This window comes from Salvelinus namaycush, chromosome 39 (genome assembly GCF_016432855.1).
Source record: "Salvelinus namaycush isolate Seneca chromosome 39, SaNama_1.0, whole genome shotgun sequence".
Taxonomy (NCBI): Eukaryota; Metazoa; Chordata; class Actinopteri; order Salmoniformes; family Salmonidae; genus Salvelinus; species Salvelinus namaycush.
Window position 1 is genome coordinate 8,662,848 of NC_052345.1, and position 15,461 is coordinate 8,678,308.

The window sequence follows — 15,461 nt, forward strand, 5'->3', positions numbered from 1 at the left end:
TTGGAACGTTTATATACAGTAGTCTGTTTACAGTAGCTGGTATGGGGATTGGAACGTTTATATACAGTAGTCTGTTTACAGTAGCTGGTATGGGGATTGGAATGTTTATATACAGTAGTCTGTTTACAGTAGCTGGTATGGGGATTAGAACATTCATATTCAGTATTCTGTTTACAGTAGCTGGTATGGGGATTGGAACATTCATATACAGTAGTCTGTTTACAGTAGCTGGTATGGGGATTGGAACATTCATATTTAGTATTCTGTTTACAGTAGCTGGTATGGGGATTGGAACATTCATATACAGTAGTCTGTTTACAGTAGCTGGTATGGGGATTGGAACATTCATATTCAGTATTCTGTTTACAGCAGCTGGTATGGGGATTGGAACATTCATATACAGTAGTCTGTTTACAGTAGCTGGTATGGGGATTGGAACATTCATATACAGTAGTCTGTTTACAGTAGCTGGTATGGGGATTGGAACATTCATATTCAGTATTCTGTTTACAGCAGCTGGTATGGAGATTGGAACATTCATATTCAGTATTCTGTTTACAGTAGCTGGTATGGGGATTGGAACATTCATATACAGTAGTCTGTTTACAGTAGCTGGTATGGGGATTGGAACATTCATATTCAGTAGTCTGTTTACAGTAGCTGGTATGGGGATTGGAACATTCATATACAGTAGTCTGTTTACAGTAGCTGGTATGGGGATTGGAACATTCATATACAGTAGCCTGTTTACAGTAGCTGGTATGGGGATTGGAACATTCATATACAGTAGTCTGTTTACAGAAACTGGTATGGGATTAGAACATGAATCTATAGTAGCCTGTTTACAGTAGCCTGTTTACAGTAGCTGGTATGGGGATTGGAACGTAATGTGATGCCAAAATATCTATTTAAAAGGGTAATGTGAGCAGTGATCAGCCTAATCAGTCGTCCATATGGCTAGGGTCTCATTCCCTCCTTCCCTCTCAACCCCCTCTCTCCAAAGGGAGAGGGATGACCTCTGCTCTGAAATGGCAACACAAACCCCTAGTCTTGCTCCGTCTGGGTTGTGTTCAGTTGGGAGAAACGTTTTGAAATGGGGAGGTACTAGAGATGTAGGATCTTCATTTGAGATAGTTTGCTACAGTTTGCTACAGAAAAGATTCCTGCAGCAACAGGAAATGTGAATTATTATGTGGATTAAAATTGATGGTCATTTTTGTAGGGGTTCATACATTTTTCAATAGGGCAAATCAGGACTGACATTTTAAAGTGGAAATTACAAACTTTAGAAGCCTTTTTAAACCTTGAATACACTACCGTGCAGGAAAATTCTCAGCAAAGTCTGCACCTAAACTTGTCCAATCGGAAACCCTTATTTTCATTTTACATTGCATTTATTCATTTAAAAAAAACATTTAGCCCTACTGACGCTGGCCTGGCTAGGAATACAAACATGTTGGGGGAGGGGGCCTGTTCATCTAGTCATCTAGATGAATTCATTTACCAGTGCCAGGTGGGGGACCTGGCACTGAGTTCATCTAGATGACTAGATGAACAGGCCCCCTCCCCAACATGTTTGTATTCCTAGCCAGGCCAGCGTCAGTAGGGCTAAATGTTAAAAAAAATGAATAAATGCAATGTAAAATGAAAATAAGGGTCTCCTCATCTGAGGCTGTAGCTACTCTAAACCTCTTACCTATGGGATTACTGGCATCACATTATATGGCTTTACTGTTCTGGATGATGTGATATTAACGTATTGTAAGAAAGCTAGCCACCTGGAACAGTGTTGGTGATGGAGGATGGGGAGTATTTGTGTGTGTGTGTGTGTGTGTGTTACAAATCCAACCCGTCTGAAACGGTAGTAGGATCATGACATCGTCTGGGAATCGTCAGAAGCCGATGTGTTGGGTAACTGTGCTGGTTGGAGACAGGGAGTGTGTGTGACCGGGGAGTGACATTGTGTGTTTTTATAACACTAATGGCCTGTAATGGCTGGTATATGGCCTAAAACAGAAGGACATTATCATCAATGTGTGGAGAAAGCAAAGTAGAAACTGTCGAGACACAGTGGTTTGTTTCATAGGACCTATGAGGCATACAAAGTATCAAACACACACACTCCCCCGATCCACCCACACACACACACACACATACTCTGACTGCCCCCGTGTTAGCCTCACAGTGAGGGGCCAGGCGGGCTGTGTGGGGGTTCTCAGAGTGCCTCAGAGTGTGTTGTTCTACTGCTGTGCTTCACATTAAGGGCTCCTGCTGGAGAACAGTGAGTAAGCGGACGCTGACTGCGTGTGCAAAGATTGTGTGTGTGTGTGTGTGTGTGTGCGCTTGTGTGTGTGTGTATGTGGATGCTGACTGTGTGTGAGATCGCACTGCTTTTGACCCTGTCCTGTCTGTCTGTGGAACCAGACAGACAACCTCAGGCCAATACTCAGGCAACCTATTATGGGATATCACTGTCTCATCTCTGTCTCATCTCTGACTCATCATGGGCAGGGGGGACCTGATCCTAGATCAGCACTCCTCATATGCTGTCAGAGTATGAAGCTCTCAGAAAAGGACTGCTGCTTTAGGATCAGTTTTGCCTTTTAGATCATAACCAATAAGATGAAATATATAATCAATAAAATATTTTATATATTTCTTTATATATTTCTTAATTCCATTATTTTACTTTTAGATTTGTGTGTATTGTTGTGAATTGTTAGATGCTACTGCTCTGTTGGAGCTAGGAACACAAGCATTTCGCTACACCCGCAATAACATCTGCTAAATATGTGTATGTGACAAATAACATTTGATTTGACTTACATGGACCAGCCAGGTCACCCATGATACAAGTCAGTATTCGACATCCATCCATGTCTGAGGACGTCGGGAGATGACGTGGACACCTGTCACTAGGGGCAACAGTGTGCGCTGTTACCTTCAAGTAGTTTTTAGTTTTGCTAGGGCGTTGTGGACGGGGGGGGGGGGGGCGGGAGGATGGGTGTAAGCCTTTAATTCCAAAGGTTGCAAGTTCAAATCCAGCTGCAGAAAGTTGATTTTTATATTATCGTTTTAAGCCAATCCCAAACCTTAACCCTAACCGTTACCATTCAGAGTTAATACCTAACACTAAGAATTTGGAGTTAATGCCTAATCTTAACCTTAAACACTTCAAAATGTGACATTTGGCACAACTTCAAAATTTGACGTTTGAGAAACATGGATGGACGTCTAATTCTGACATGAGACTGTGAGATCTGGTAGACATGGACAGGGGGGGACCTGATCCTAGATCAGCACTCTTCATATGGTTTCAGAGTATGGAGCACAGACCCATACAGTCAGGGCCCATTACATGGACATGCTGGATATGCATCTTTGGAAAAGTCACAGAGGTCCTACAGAGAGACAGTGGTGCCTCTGTTCTGCCTGTCTGGAATGACATAAGGACCTCGCCAGGGAAGCCCACATTTAGCACCTGAGCTAGAGGTAGCATTTAGCAAGGAGCTGCTAGCTTGGTCTGTGATAGCACAGCGGGGTTAACAGTAGGACAAAATGGTGGATGTTTTGACTGTGCTGCTATGGATACCTGTAGATATACTGCCTGTACAGGTCGTGCTTCTTCATTCCACATCCACAGACACAATAGTTAAAGAGAGTGTGCTATGTATATCTATGTATAGCTATATCTAAGCCTCATGTAACATCACGTGACGTGAGGCTCCCATCAATCCACCTCTTTAAATCAAAGTGAGTGGTTTTCCTTGGATCTAGCCTATGTTTTTGACAGGGTGAGGTTGATCTATAAAGCAAGATGGAAGCATAAAGTTGAATGGGCTATCTACTTAAAGTGATAGTTCACCCAAATTAAAATGTTACATATCTGTTTCCGTACCATGAAAGCAGTCCATAGACAAGGAGAGACTGCTCTTGTGTTGTTAAACTATAAAGTAACAACTAACATTAGCTTGTAATTTGGGTGAACTATCCCTTTAAGTAGATGGACCAGCCACTTTTCCCCTTCCCTTGTCATTGATGTAACCACATATGGGATTGCCTTTGATGATGTAATATTTGAAAAGGGAAAGGGAAGATTTTAAATCCTACTTCATGACTGTGGTTTCTAAACCCTGTAATCATCTACAGTGTTCAAAGCCTAATAACTCAAAAGAACACTTTTTCTTCTCCATCCGTCTTTTTCCCCTCGTGCTAATTTGAATGCCAACTACTGTACTAAGTGAATGCCGCTGAGTTAGTTTGAATGTAATGAAAGACGATATCAGTTGGGAGAAATAGTAAAAAAATACGCTTTGAAAAAGGCTATTAAAAAGAAATCCAAATGGTTTTAGATAAATTCCAATAACAACCTTAACTTTCTGGGCATGATTGTGATGCACTATTTCTGTAGTTAAGTCCCAGCACACTTAAGGCCCTATTTCTGTCCACGCTCCTCACTTCTCCTCTCTCTCTTTCTCTGTCTCACTGTCTCTGTCTCACGCGCGCACACACACACTGAGACACTGCCTCTGTGACTGCAACATCACAGTGTGATGTAAACACCCACTCAGTCCCAGCCATGAGTAGAGTAGCACTGGTGAAAGTAGGGCATCAGCCACTCACTGTGTGTGTGTGTGTGTGTGTGTGTGTGTGTGTGTGTGTGTGTGTGTGTGTGTGTGTGTGTGTGTGTGTGTGTGTCTGTGACTGCAACATCACAGTGTGATGTAAACACCCACTCAGTCCCAGCCATGAGTAGAGTAGCACTGGTGAAAGTAGGGCATCAGCCACTCACTGTGTGTGTGTGTGTGTGTGTGTGTGTGTGTGTGTGTGTGTGTGTGTGTGTGTGTGTGCGTGCGTGCGTGCGTGCGTGCGTGCGTGCGTGCGTGCGTGCGTGCGTGCGTGCGTGCGTGCGTGTGTGTGTGTGTTTTCAAATAAAGTATTTAAAATGTGTGAGTCAGCATGGTGATCAGGACAGGAGTGGCATGATTGAAACAGCGTGAATGGTGGAGCAGGAAGGCAGCAGGAGGAGATGATGGAGGGAGAGTTGAGAGAGTTGAGAGAGAGAAGGTTAAGAGCGGGAGAGAGAGAGATAGAGAGAGAGAGAGAGAGAGAGAGAGAGAGAGAGAGAGAGAGAGAGTTGAGAGAGAGAGAGAGAGAGAGAGAGAGAGAGAGAGAGAGAGAGAGAGAGAGAGAGAGAGAGAGAGAGAGAGAGAGAATAGACTAACTGATACAATAGCAAAGGCATCACAGACTCAACAAAGCTCTCAAATGCAAAACAGATGCAAGCAGTACTAATATTGAAATTCAATTTAAAAGCCTAACTGTGGCTGGAGCCAGAGAGACCTTGGTCCCAAAAACTGGATAAAACATAAATGTCTTTATAAAGGGGAAAATATGGCATGTTTTACGGTTGTCCATTGGACACCATTATCTTACTTTTACCATCATAATATTAGATTTGCTACGATTTGTTTTGTTTTACTGCTCTCAAAGGGACAGGGAAGGCAAGACATGATGACACTAAGATATGCCATATTACCGGGACTTCATGTAAGAAAACAGTTATTGAATATATAAATATTCAACAGAGACTTGGAACAGAATATTTACATCCCTTGGTGATATCTGTCATCAGATGTGCCGTTGCCATATCAACAGATGGTTAAAACAGTGGAACATTTATTTTCACTTCTGGTGGTGAAAATTACTTGATGGATCTGCTGTGAAGAAACCACGTGTGATTAACTATGTGTGTGTGTGTGTGTGTGTGTGTGTGTGTGTGTGTGTGTGTGTGTGTGTGTGTGTGTGTGTGTGTGTGTGTGTGTGTGTGTGTGTGTGTGTGTGTGTGTGTGTGTGTGTGTGTGTGTGTGTATAGTACATGTCCCCATGTGTGTGTGTGTGTGTCTGTGTGTCTGTGTCGCCATGAAAGCGATGTCCGCAGCAGGAGGAAATGGATGTACAGGTTACAGTTACTAAGCACAGAAACACTTTACAACACGTGTAGAACCTGGAAAACACACTGTGGCTGGGAGGCATGACGGTCGGTATCCGTCTAGTAGCCCCCCAGACGGCAAGAAAAACACATGTATGATTAGGAGTTTAACGGAGAGGGGAACAGGGGCTTGCTCATTAAGGTTCCTGTCTTTTTTCGTTGCTAAACCAACTAGGCTCGTAATTTAACAACTGTATTCGTATTTACAGATGACATACAAGTTCAGGTTCCGGGAAGACATTTCTGCCCCCAAAAAATGCATTTTGATTTTAAAAAATGTATGTTGACGTTCAAATGCCTCTCCCTTGAAGTAGTGATGTGTGACATAAGCCTAGCTTCCTGGAACGAGTCGCATTTAAAAAAAGAAGAAGAAGAATCCCCACACCAGATACAAGCATACACAAATGAACAACAAGTTACAGATGCAGACAAACATCGACGACATCTCCTCTGCCCAGACCAGCGTGCTCACACACCCCTGCATTACTGTTTGGGATCACCTTCAATTGTACCAATTCGTTTTTTCACCATGCTATTTCAATAATAAATCATTTCGATTTTTACAATGATTGTGATGCTAGTTGGGAGGAAAGGTGTTCTCTGGCAGTCTGTCAAAGGGAAACACGCAGACGCATGCAGGTACGTACGCACTAAAGGGAAATGGCCACATTGCACATCCACCATTAAATCCTATAGTATCAAACGTACACCAGTTTCTCCGGATGCATGTACAGTAGCCGAGGCATCATCTTTCCTTTCAATTAGTTTGACCTGGAAACACCTACTGATAACAACACCTGTCACTCCGGGTGATTATTCTACATCTAATATCTCTCGTCTAATAACATCATTACGACGCCTGTAGAACTTCTCCTCAGAGGTCAATTCTATCCTTGTCAAGGCTCCTGGCTAAATCTATTCCCATAGTCTCTCTCTGACTCTCTCTGTCTCTCTCTGTCTCTCTCTCTCTCTCTCTCTCTCTCTCTCTCTCTCTCTCTCTCTCACTCACTCACTCACTCAATGTGCAGCGGCATCAGTTAGTTCATGTATGTTACCCTAGGCGCAACAGATAGACTCTGACGAACCATCACTCTCACACACACACACACACACACACACACACACACACACACACACACACACACACACACACACACACACACACACACACACACACACACACACACACGAGAACAACCAGCAAAAGAGGAAGGCAAAGGCAAGCTGACAAACAGGCCAATCCGGCATTTTAACTGGCAACCAGAAGAAATTGTAGCGCACATTATCTGGCAACCGCAAGGCATCGTCGATGAAGCATAAGTACCATGCACTCCACATTACATTGAAAAGGTCACAGGATCTGATGTGCCAGTTATAATGGTAAACGCTTCTTGAGGAATACCTGCATGTGTCCAAAATGGCACCCTATTCCCTATACAGTGCACTACTGGACATACAGTTGAAGTCGGAAGTTTACATACACCTTACCTAAATACATTTAAACTCAGTTTTCACAATTCCTGACATTAATCCTCGTAAAAATCCAATTTATTTTAAGAATGTGAAATGTCAAAAAAATAGTAGAGAGAATGATTTATTTCAGCTTTTACTTCTTTCATCACATTCCCAGTGGGTCAGAAGTTTACATACACTCAATTAGTATTTGGTAGCATTGCCTTTAAATTGTTTAACTTGGGTCAAACGTTTCGGGTAGCCTTCCACAAGCTTCCCACAATAAGTTGTGTGAATTTTGGCCCATTCCTCCTGACAGAGCTGGTGTAATTGAGTCAGGTTTTTAGGCCTCCTTGCTCGCACACGCTTTTTCAGTTCTGCCCACAAATTTTCTATAGGATTGAGGTCAGGGCTTTGTGATGGTCACTCCAATACCTTGACTTTGTTGTCGTTAAGCCATTTTGCCACAACTTTGGAAGTATGCTGGGGTCATTGTCCATTTGGAAGACCCATTTGCGACCAAGATTAACTTAGTGACTGATGTCTTGAGATGTTGCTTCAATATATCCACATAATTTCCTGCCTCATGATGCCATCTATTTTGTGATGTGCACCAGTCCCTCCTGCAGCAAAGCACCCCCACAACATGATGCTGCCACCTCCGTGCTTGACGGCTGGGATTGTGTTCTTCGGCTTGCAAGCCTCCCCCTTTTTCCTCCAAACATAACAATGGTCATTATGGCCAAACAGTTCTATTTTTGTTTCATCAGACCAGAGGACATTTCTCCAAAAAGTACGATCTTTGTCCCCATGTGCAGTTGCAAACCGTAGTCTGGCTTTTTTATGGCGGTTTTGGAGCAGTGGCTTCTTCCTTGCTGAGCAGCCTTTCAGGTTATGTCGATATAGGACTCGTTTTACTGTGGATATAGATACTTTTGTACCTGTTTCCTCCAGCATCTTCACAAGGTCCTTTGCTGTTGTTCTGGGATTGATTTGCACTTTTCGCATCAAAGTACGTTCATCTCCAGGAGATGAGTGGTATGACGGCTGCGTGGTCCCATGGTGTTTATACTTGCATACTATTGTTTGTACAGATGAACGTGGTACCTTCAGGCGTTTGGAAATTGCTCCCAAGGATGAATCAGACTTGTGTTCTACAATTTTCTTCTGAGGTCTTGGCTGATTTCTTTTGATTTTCCCATGATGTCAAGCAAAGAGGCACTGAGTTTGAAGGTAGGCCTTGAAATACATCTGCAGGTACACCTCCAATTTACTCAAATGATGTCAATTAGCCTATCAGAAGCTTCTAAAGCCATGACATCATTCTCTGGAATTTTCCAAGCTGTTTAAAGGCACAGTCAACTTAGTGTATGTAAACTTCTGACCAACTGGAAATGTGATACAGCGAATTATAAGTGAAATAATCTGTCTGTAAACAATTGTTGGTAAAATGACTTGTATCATGCACAAAGTAGATGCCCTAACCGACTTGCCAAAACTATAGTTTGTTAACAAGAAATTTGTGGAGTGGTTGAAAAACTAGTTTTAATGACTCCAACCTAAGTGTATGTAAACTTCCGACTTCAACTGTATGTGCCCTGGACAAAAGTAGTGACCTATATAGGGAATATGGTGCAATTTGGGATCGCAGCCACAATTGGCTTAGCATGAATGTGTTTTGACACATATCTCCCTGTCGCCCAGTCACAATTGATTCTGTGTGTCAGAACTCAAGAACTATTTAGCTAATTCAGCCACGCTACTAGACAGGAACAGTGATAAAACCCTTCCTGGTCTGTTAGTGTGTCTCTCAGACTGATGCTGTTATAGCATAGAGAAAACACACACACACACCCAGGGCTGTGCAGACCTTTCAGGGGGCAGGTGCTCACAATGTACCAAATGCCTCTGTAGGGGACCATTTGAACAGTTTAGGAGCATAGGCCTATTTATTCCTGCAACAACACACTCACTCATCGTCTTTACAAATTCTAAGCAAGCTAGTTAAGGTGAATCCTAAAGACAGAGATGATTGACATCGGGAAAAGAGGGTGGGCTATCAGCTGATCATTGATGTTGATGATTGATGTAAATCTGCTAGTTAGCTAGCTTCATTTCTTTTACTGATTGTAATTGACCTCTATGTCTTTCAGCCGACCAGACTGAATATTGATGATGATGTAAGCTAAATCAAGTGTTAATAAAATATATTTTTATTTTCTTAATTTAACCTTTATTTAAGTAGGCAAGATAAAAACATATTTTTATTTACAATGACGGCCTACCGGGGAACAGCGGGTTAACTGAGTTGTTCAGTGGCAGAACGACAGATTTTTACCTTGTCAGCTCAGGGATTCAATCCAACAACCAACTGGCCCAACACTCTAACCACTAGGCTACCTGCCGCCGCAAAATATGCTGCTGTGGCAGTAGTGTTGATATTTAAACTAGGTCGCTAGCTACAGACACTCGATCGGTGACCGCATATCTCAAGCCAAGCATGTTTGGATACTGGGAGCGTGCAATCTCCGTACAGGGCAGACTGTAAAAAATGAGCAACCGGGCGTGAGAGCTCCGTACAGGGTGAACTTGACACCACGGCACTTTGGGGGCAGTGGGTTCCGAACAACATTGACCAAAAAGACATATATACAGTAATTTTGGGGGAAATTATACCACCACCCAAAACGGCTCTTTGTAGACTGGAAGGGGCTTGTCTTCTGAACAGGTAGAGCCCTATATGTGCACTGCACACACACACAAACACACTCCTAGCAGGTCTGTCTTGACATCTTCATCACGTTTCTGTCCTTGGAATGACTTACCATACATTATGTTGTTGTTGTGTAGCCTGAGGGCAAACACACACACACACACGCACACGCACACGCACACGCACACACACACACACACAGAGAGAGAGTTGATGGATAGACTGAGTCACAGCTCCCACCACCCGTAGGAGATAGATGAGAGTGTAGAGGGATGCTATATGAGGACTGAGGAACCTACACTACTGTCGTCTACAGTATATCTCCCATAACAACCATATCAAAGATACTGTATCCATAGTGATGGGATTATACAGCCCATACAATGTGATGCAAGGTTTTCCAAATATTGCGACAGCAAATAGGCTACAACACACCATATTTTTCAACAACAAAAAACACAGTCCAGATATCATACTGCTTATAATATTGTGGTAATAATATAATATCCATATTAATGCCATGGAATAAAATTATTTGGAGACTGCATATCTCTTGACAAAACCAGTCAAACATTGATTGATTAACAACCGAACAGATATCAACCTGTAGGCTACTGTAATTTAATTCAGCATGATTTATCAATTTGCCCGTCCAGTGTTTGCTAATACTACGACTATTTCAACTAACAGACCAGTGATCATGTGGGATCCCGGAGCGTGTGGATTTAAACCACGGCTGTATAGGTAGTGTGGTAACAATGTTTCAACTTGATTTGGTCTCATTTCGGTGCTGAACTAATGTAGTATGGCGTTCATAAACCTCCAACGATCCAAAAGTGTAGGTTATTTACACAATTTATTAGTTAGAGCCAAGAGTTCGTATGTACATGTTTACATTTCTCATTTCCCTCGAATGTAGCGTTTGCATAAGCTATACGTGGCTACTCGGATCGTCACGCAGTCATTTCCCTATGGTATTTTCACATGAACTAGTCCATTAAGCGGTTTTGCATTGATACACAATTAGCAAATTATGCGTTTCAAATGGCCATTACACAGTCATGTGTGTCGCTGAAATTGTTATCTGTAAGGACAAATAATTGTTTCTGACCTATAACAAGCAGTAGCCTAAAGTAAGTAGCCCGAGGCATCGATTTACGCATCTGAAATTACCTTAGAGGATTTGCTGTGATTAAATATTGCTTGGATTATACAGTTTTGGGTTCAAATTCACACCCAGTGGATTTTTTAAATTAGATTTACAGGCTACACATCGAATGGATTTGAAGGAGACCCAATGTGGCATCGTTCATTTGTCATTCTGTTCATCTTCATAATGTTTTGGATTTGGAAACATCCCTACAACATCGTACATCTGTCACTCTTTGCGCGGGAGGCTGGGACGCTAGCGACATCGATGTAACATGTCAGAGTAGCACATCTCCATTTAAAAGGATCTTGATTTGAAAATGAATACAGCCGCGAGAGGTGGTTCTGTGCTCATCCAGTCTACCAAAGAGCCAGGCATAGATAGGCAGACAGGAACAATCATTCAAGCAGCGGTTGTAGACCATGCAGTCTTCGGCTATGTCTTTACCAGACACTTAAAATGGGCCGTAGGTAAACGGGATATAATAGCTACAGTCTTACCGGCTGCTGTATGTGACGAACCGTTCCTTTCCCTTGTGGAGGATGGTGCTGTAGCTGAACCTCGCGCTTCATATACTCGCTGCTGCCTTTGTAGCCACCGCCGCCGACCCGGTCTCTCTTCTCCCTCATGTTCGACGCGCCACCGCCGCCGTTTTCCCGTTCTTCCCCGGAATCGAGGCTACTGAAGTTCCACACTATCAGCGTCTGGACCAGCAGCACGGTGAGAGCCGCTATCAAGGCGGAACGCGAGCGGCGGGCCAACCTGCGAGCGCACGAGCCGCCAACCATCTTCACTCTTTGACTGCTAGGACTCGAGAGGAGAAGGTCGGATAGCCTGCCTCTGCGTAGCGCGACAGACAGCAGGAGCGGAGAGACCACGGGAGTTTTTTTTTTAGATCTAGCTCACGATGGCTAGGAGGAACGTCGAGGAGAGGAGGCAGCACAGAGCCATCGTGTGGTTGAAAGACGTTACGCGCGAGCTCAGGATGTTCACCGAATGTTCTGAGTCACAGCGACGGTAAATGAGAGCCCTCCGTCTGGAATTCTTGTATAAAATACCTCGGCACGAAGCACGTGGGTTATCACCTCACACATGTACGTGATACCTATCCACGACATTTAATGATTAAACAAACAAAAAATGATATTTTTGGAAACGTTGATGTGGGTGAACACAATGTACCGTTGAACAATATCAGTACCATGGACAGTGCTCACAGAAAATGTGTATCGCTGCAGCTTCTTACACATAGAACACAAGCTCACACCCATCCCATGTACTGTAGGCTCCACTAGGACCAACCCTCACCATCCCCTTATGCATTAAATTATTGATGCCACTTCATGTGCATTTCAAACATAACCAATTTACCAAATGATCATAAGAGCCATAAAAGGAGAGTTATTCATGTACAGTATATTGTAGCGACCTTAATCCAACACGCAATGACCTCGTCAAGAAGTTCCGACCTCTTGATTTAACAGTTAAGATGTTGGTTTGACAGTCGCTGGACCTGTGTTCGAGTCTCGGTGGGGGGTTAACCCCAAATTCACTACAACATGATTTGATTCATATGAAATGGCCTACGTCTATGCCTACAGCTGTGTATGAAAGGTAGGGAGGACTCCAATGGAGCTAGGTCTTACAATAGTATCAAGCCCAAACTTTATACTACAGCAACTTCCTGTAATGGATGTAGAGGATTTCCATCCTTATTTACTCTGTGTGCCCCTGTGCATTGTGCTTCATTTTCTGGCAATCATACCTTCGCTATCCAATTGTCTGCCAAGGCTGAGCTAGTACAGCTACTGGGACTTATAGGGAAGGGAGAACACACACACGCACACACACACACACATGTGCGCACACACACACACGCACATGCACAGTAACACACACACACACACACACACACACACACACACACACACACACACACACACACACACACACACACACACACACACACACACACACACACACACATACACACACACACACAGGGCTGATGTAGTATCTACTGGGACTACTACATCAGCTCTGTAGGTGTGTGTATTTGCAGTGTGTATTTGCGGTGTGTAAGTGTGTGTGTTCTCCCTTCCTTCCTTATAAGTCCACACTGCTACTCTTTAATAAGTCAACAAACGTCAACACTATCAACTAGGCAATCCACGCTGAGGCTGTTCTGCTCTTTGCTTAAGGGCAATGAACCACTGACGGTGAATAAATAAGATAGCATTCACACAGAGTGTGTGTCTACCTACAGTACACCAGGCCTAGCGGACACAAATTGATGGGTGGATTTGGTAAGTCGAAAATTGCATAATTGGTGCAAAACAGGAAAATTGTTTCTCTGATATTTTGAAGGCAGGTTTTGCATATCCCAACCTTTTCAATGGGAGTTGGATTACAGAGTGTGACTACAGGCGGAAACGCGGAGATGGTAGCATTAGGTAGAGTGAGTTATTATTTTTCTGCAGACAGTAAGTACACAGACCACTGTGTGTGTGCGTGTGTGTGTGTTTCACCTGAAGGAATACATTTGAGAGGCAGAAAGGCTAGACAAAGCACATTATGCAAAGCTCAAAACAACAGCCTTGGCTAAAACAAAAATACATAGTTATTAGTCTCTGACCTTGTTGTGTTTCTCCAGACTGGTTAATTATGACATGCCACACATTGTCAGCATGCCTTGCATTTTTAGATAGTGTTTATTCTCAGCCTAGCTGCCAATCGAAAACAGACAGACGCCTGACATTAGGCACAAACAGTGTTAATTCTAGCTGTATTATGTTAATTCTAGCTGTATCCTAGCAACAGAAGGTGGTCTAGCACCAAACCACACGCCATTCAATTTTACCTGGCAGTATCAGTGAAACATTTGTCCATTCACCCAACAAGACATGCAGTATATCAACCGGATGTAAGAACTCAAGTGGGTACATGGACAAAAGAGGACCAGTTGGGCCAAGCCTCGTTCTATTCATCCATTGACAAGACAACTCTATATTATATTTAATATACAGTATGTTCATATTGTACATTCCATGATAGTTTTCTTCGCATTTATTTAGCATTTAAATTGCAGCACACATTTGATTACCAAGGTGCTGTTACCTTCGGCAAACAAAAATCTATGTTACTGTCCAAAAGCGATAAGGACCCCCAGATCACAGACACACATACAGACACGCACACACGCACGCGCACACACACCATACTACTAGATAAACGTCACATTGAAATTCAAAATAGCTTTGTGGTCACACACATTCCTGAGACATTTGAACGTCTTCTACATTTTAAAAATGTTGTCAAGGTGAGAGACAGTGGGAAAGAAAGAAGAAATGACCTTGATATGGATGAGCATGTGAGGAAAGGCAATAAGGGAGGAGAAAAGAGAGAGTAGAAATAATGGATATGGATAAGGAGAAAGAAGGTCTGGGGGAGAGAAAGTGAGAAAAATAGATAAGACTCACAGTCAGGGGAAAGAGACGGGAGACAGAAGGAATGTGAGAAAAATGTAGAGGTAGAAAGTTTTAGTGAGAGAGACAGAGAGAGAGAGAGAGATGTAGGAGGGACGGGAAGAGGCAGGGGCACACAAAGAGAAGTTGAGAGACGGAGGAGGGAGAGAGCGAGCAACAGACGGAGGAGAGAGAAAGAGAGAGAGAAAATCAGAAAGCGAGAGAGGGTACAACTACAACTTCTCAGGCAGCAGAACTAGCTCTTCTCATTAGCCGATGCTCCGTTGCCTGGGGGATAGCTTGGCCCCACTGTCGCCGTAGCGATGGCTTCCGGTCCCCACGGCTGATGAATTTAAATAAAGCTGACCCCCTCATCAGTCAAGCACAGACACTGACCAACACTGACCAGATTGGTGCTAGGCTGCATCTCTCTCTTTCTCTCTCTCTCTCTCGCTCGCTCTCTCTCTCTTTCTCTCAATTCAACGGGCTTTATTGGCAGGGGAAACATATCTTTACATTGCCAAAGCAAGTTAATTAGACAATAAACAGAAGTGAAATAATCAATAAAAAAATGAACAGTCAACATTACACTCACAAGTTTCAAAGGAATAGATACATTTCAAATGTCATATTATGGCTATGTACAGTGCTCTCTCTCTCTCTCTCTCTCTCTCTCTCTCTCTCTCTCTC

At 43.2% G+C, this 15,461-nt stretch overlaps 1 protein-coding gene across 1 annotated transcript in view; it reads right to left on the reverse strand.

Moving 5' to 3' along the window:
* LOC120033056 (xylosyltransferase 1-like) overlaps positions 1 to 12,095 on the reverse strand; it is a 126,225-nt gene extending 114,130 nt beyond the window's left edge. The window contains exon 1 of the mRNA XM_038979343.1: positions 11,808 to 12,095. Coding sequence (XP_038835271.1) covers positions 11,808 to 12,095 — 288 coding nt within the window. The remainder of the gene's footprint in view (positions 1 to 11,807) is intronic.
* Between the last annotated feature and the right edge of the window lie 3,366 nt (positions 12,096 to 15,461).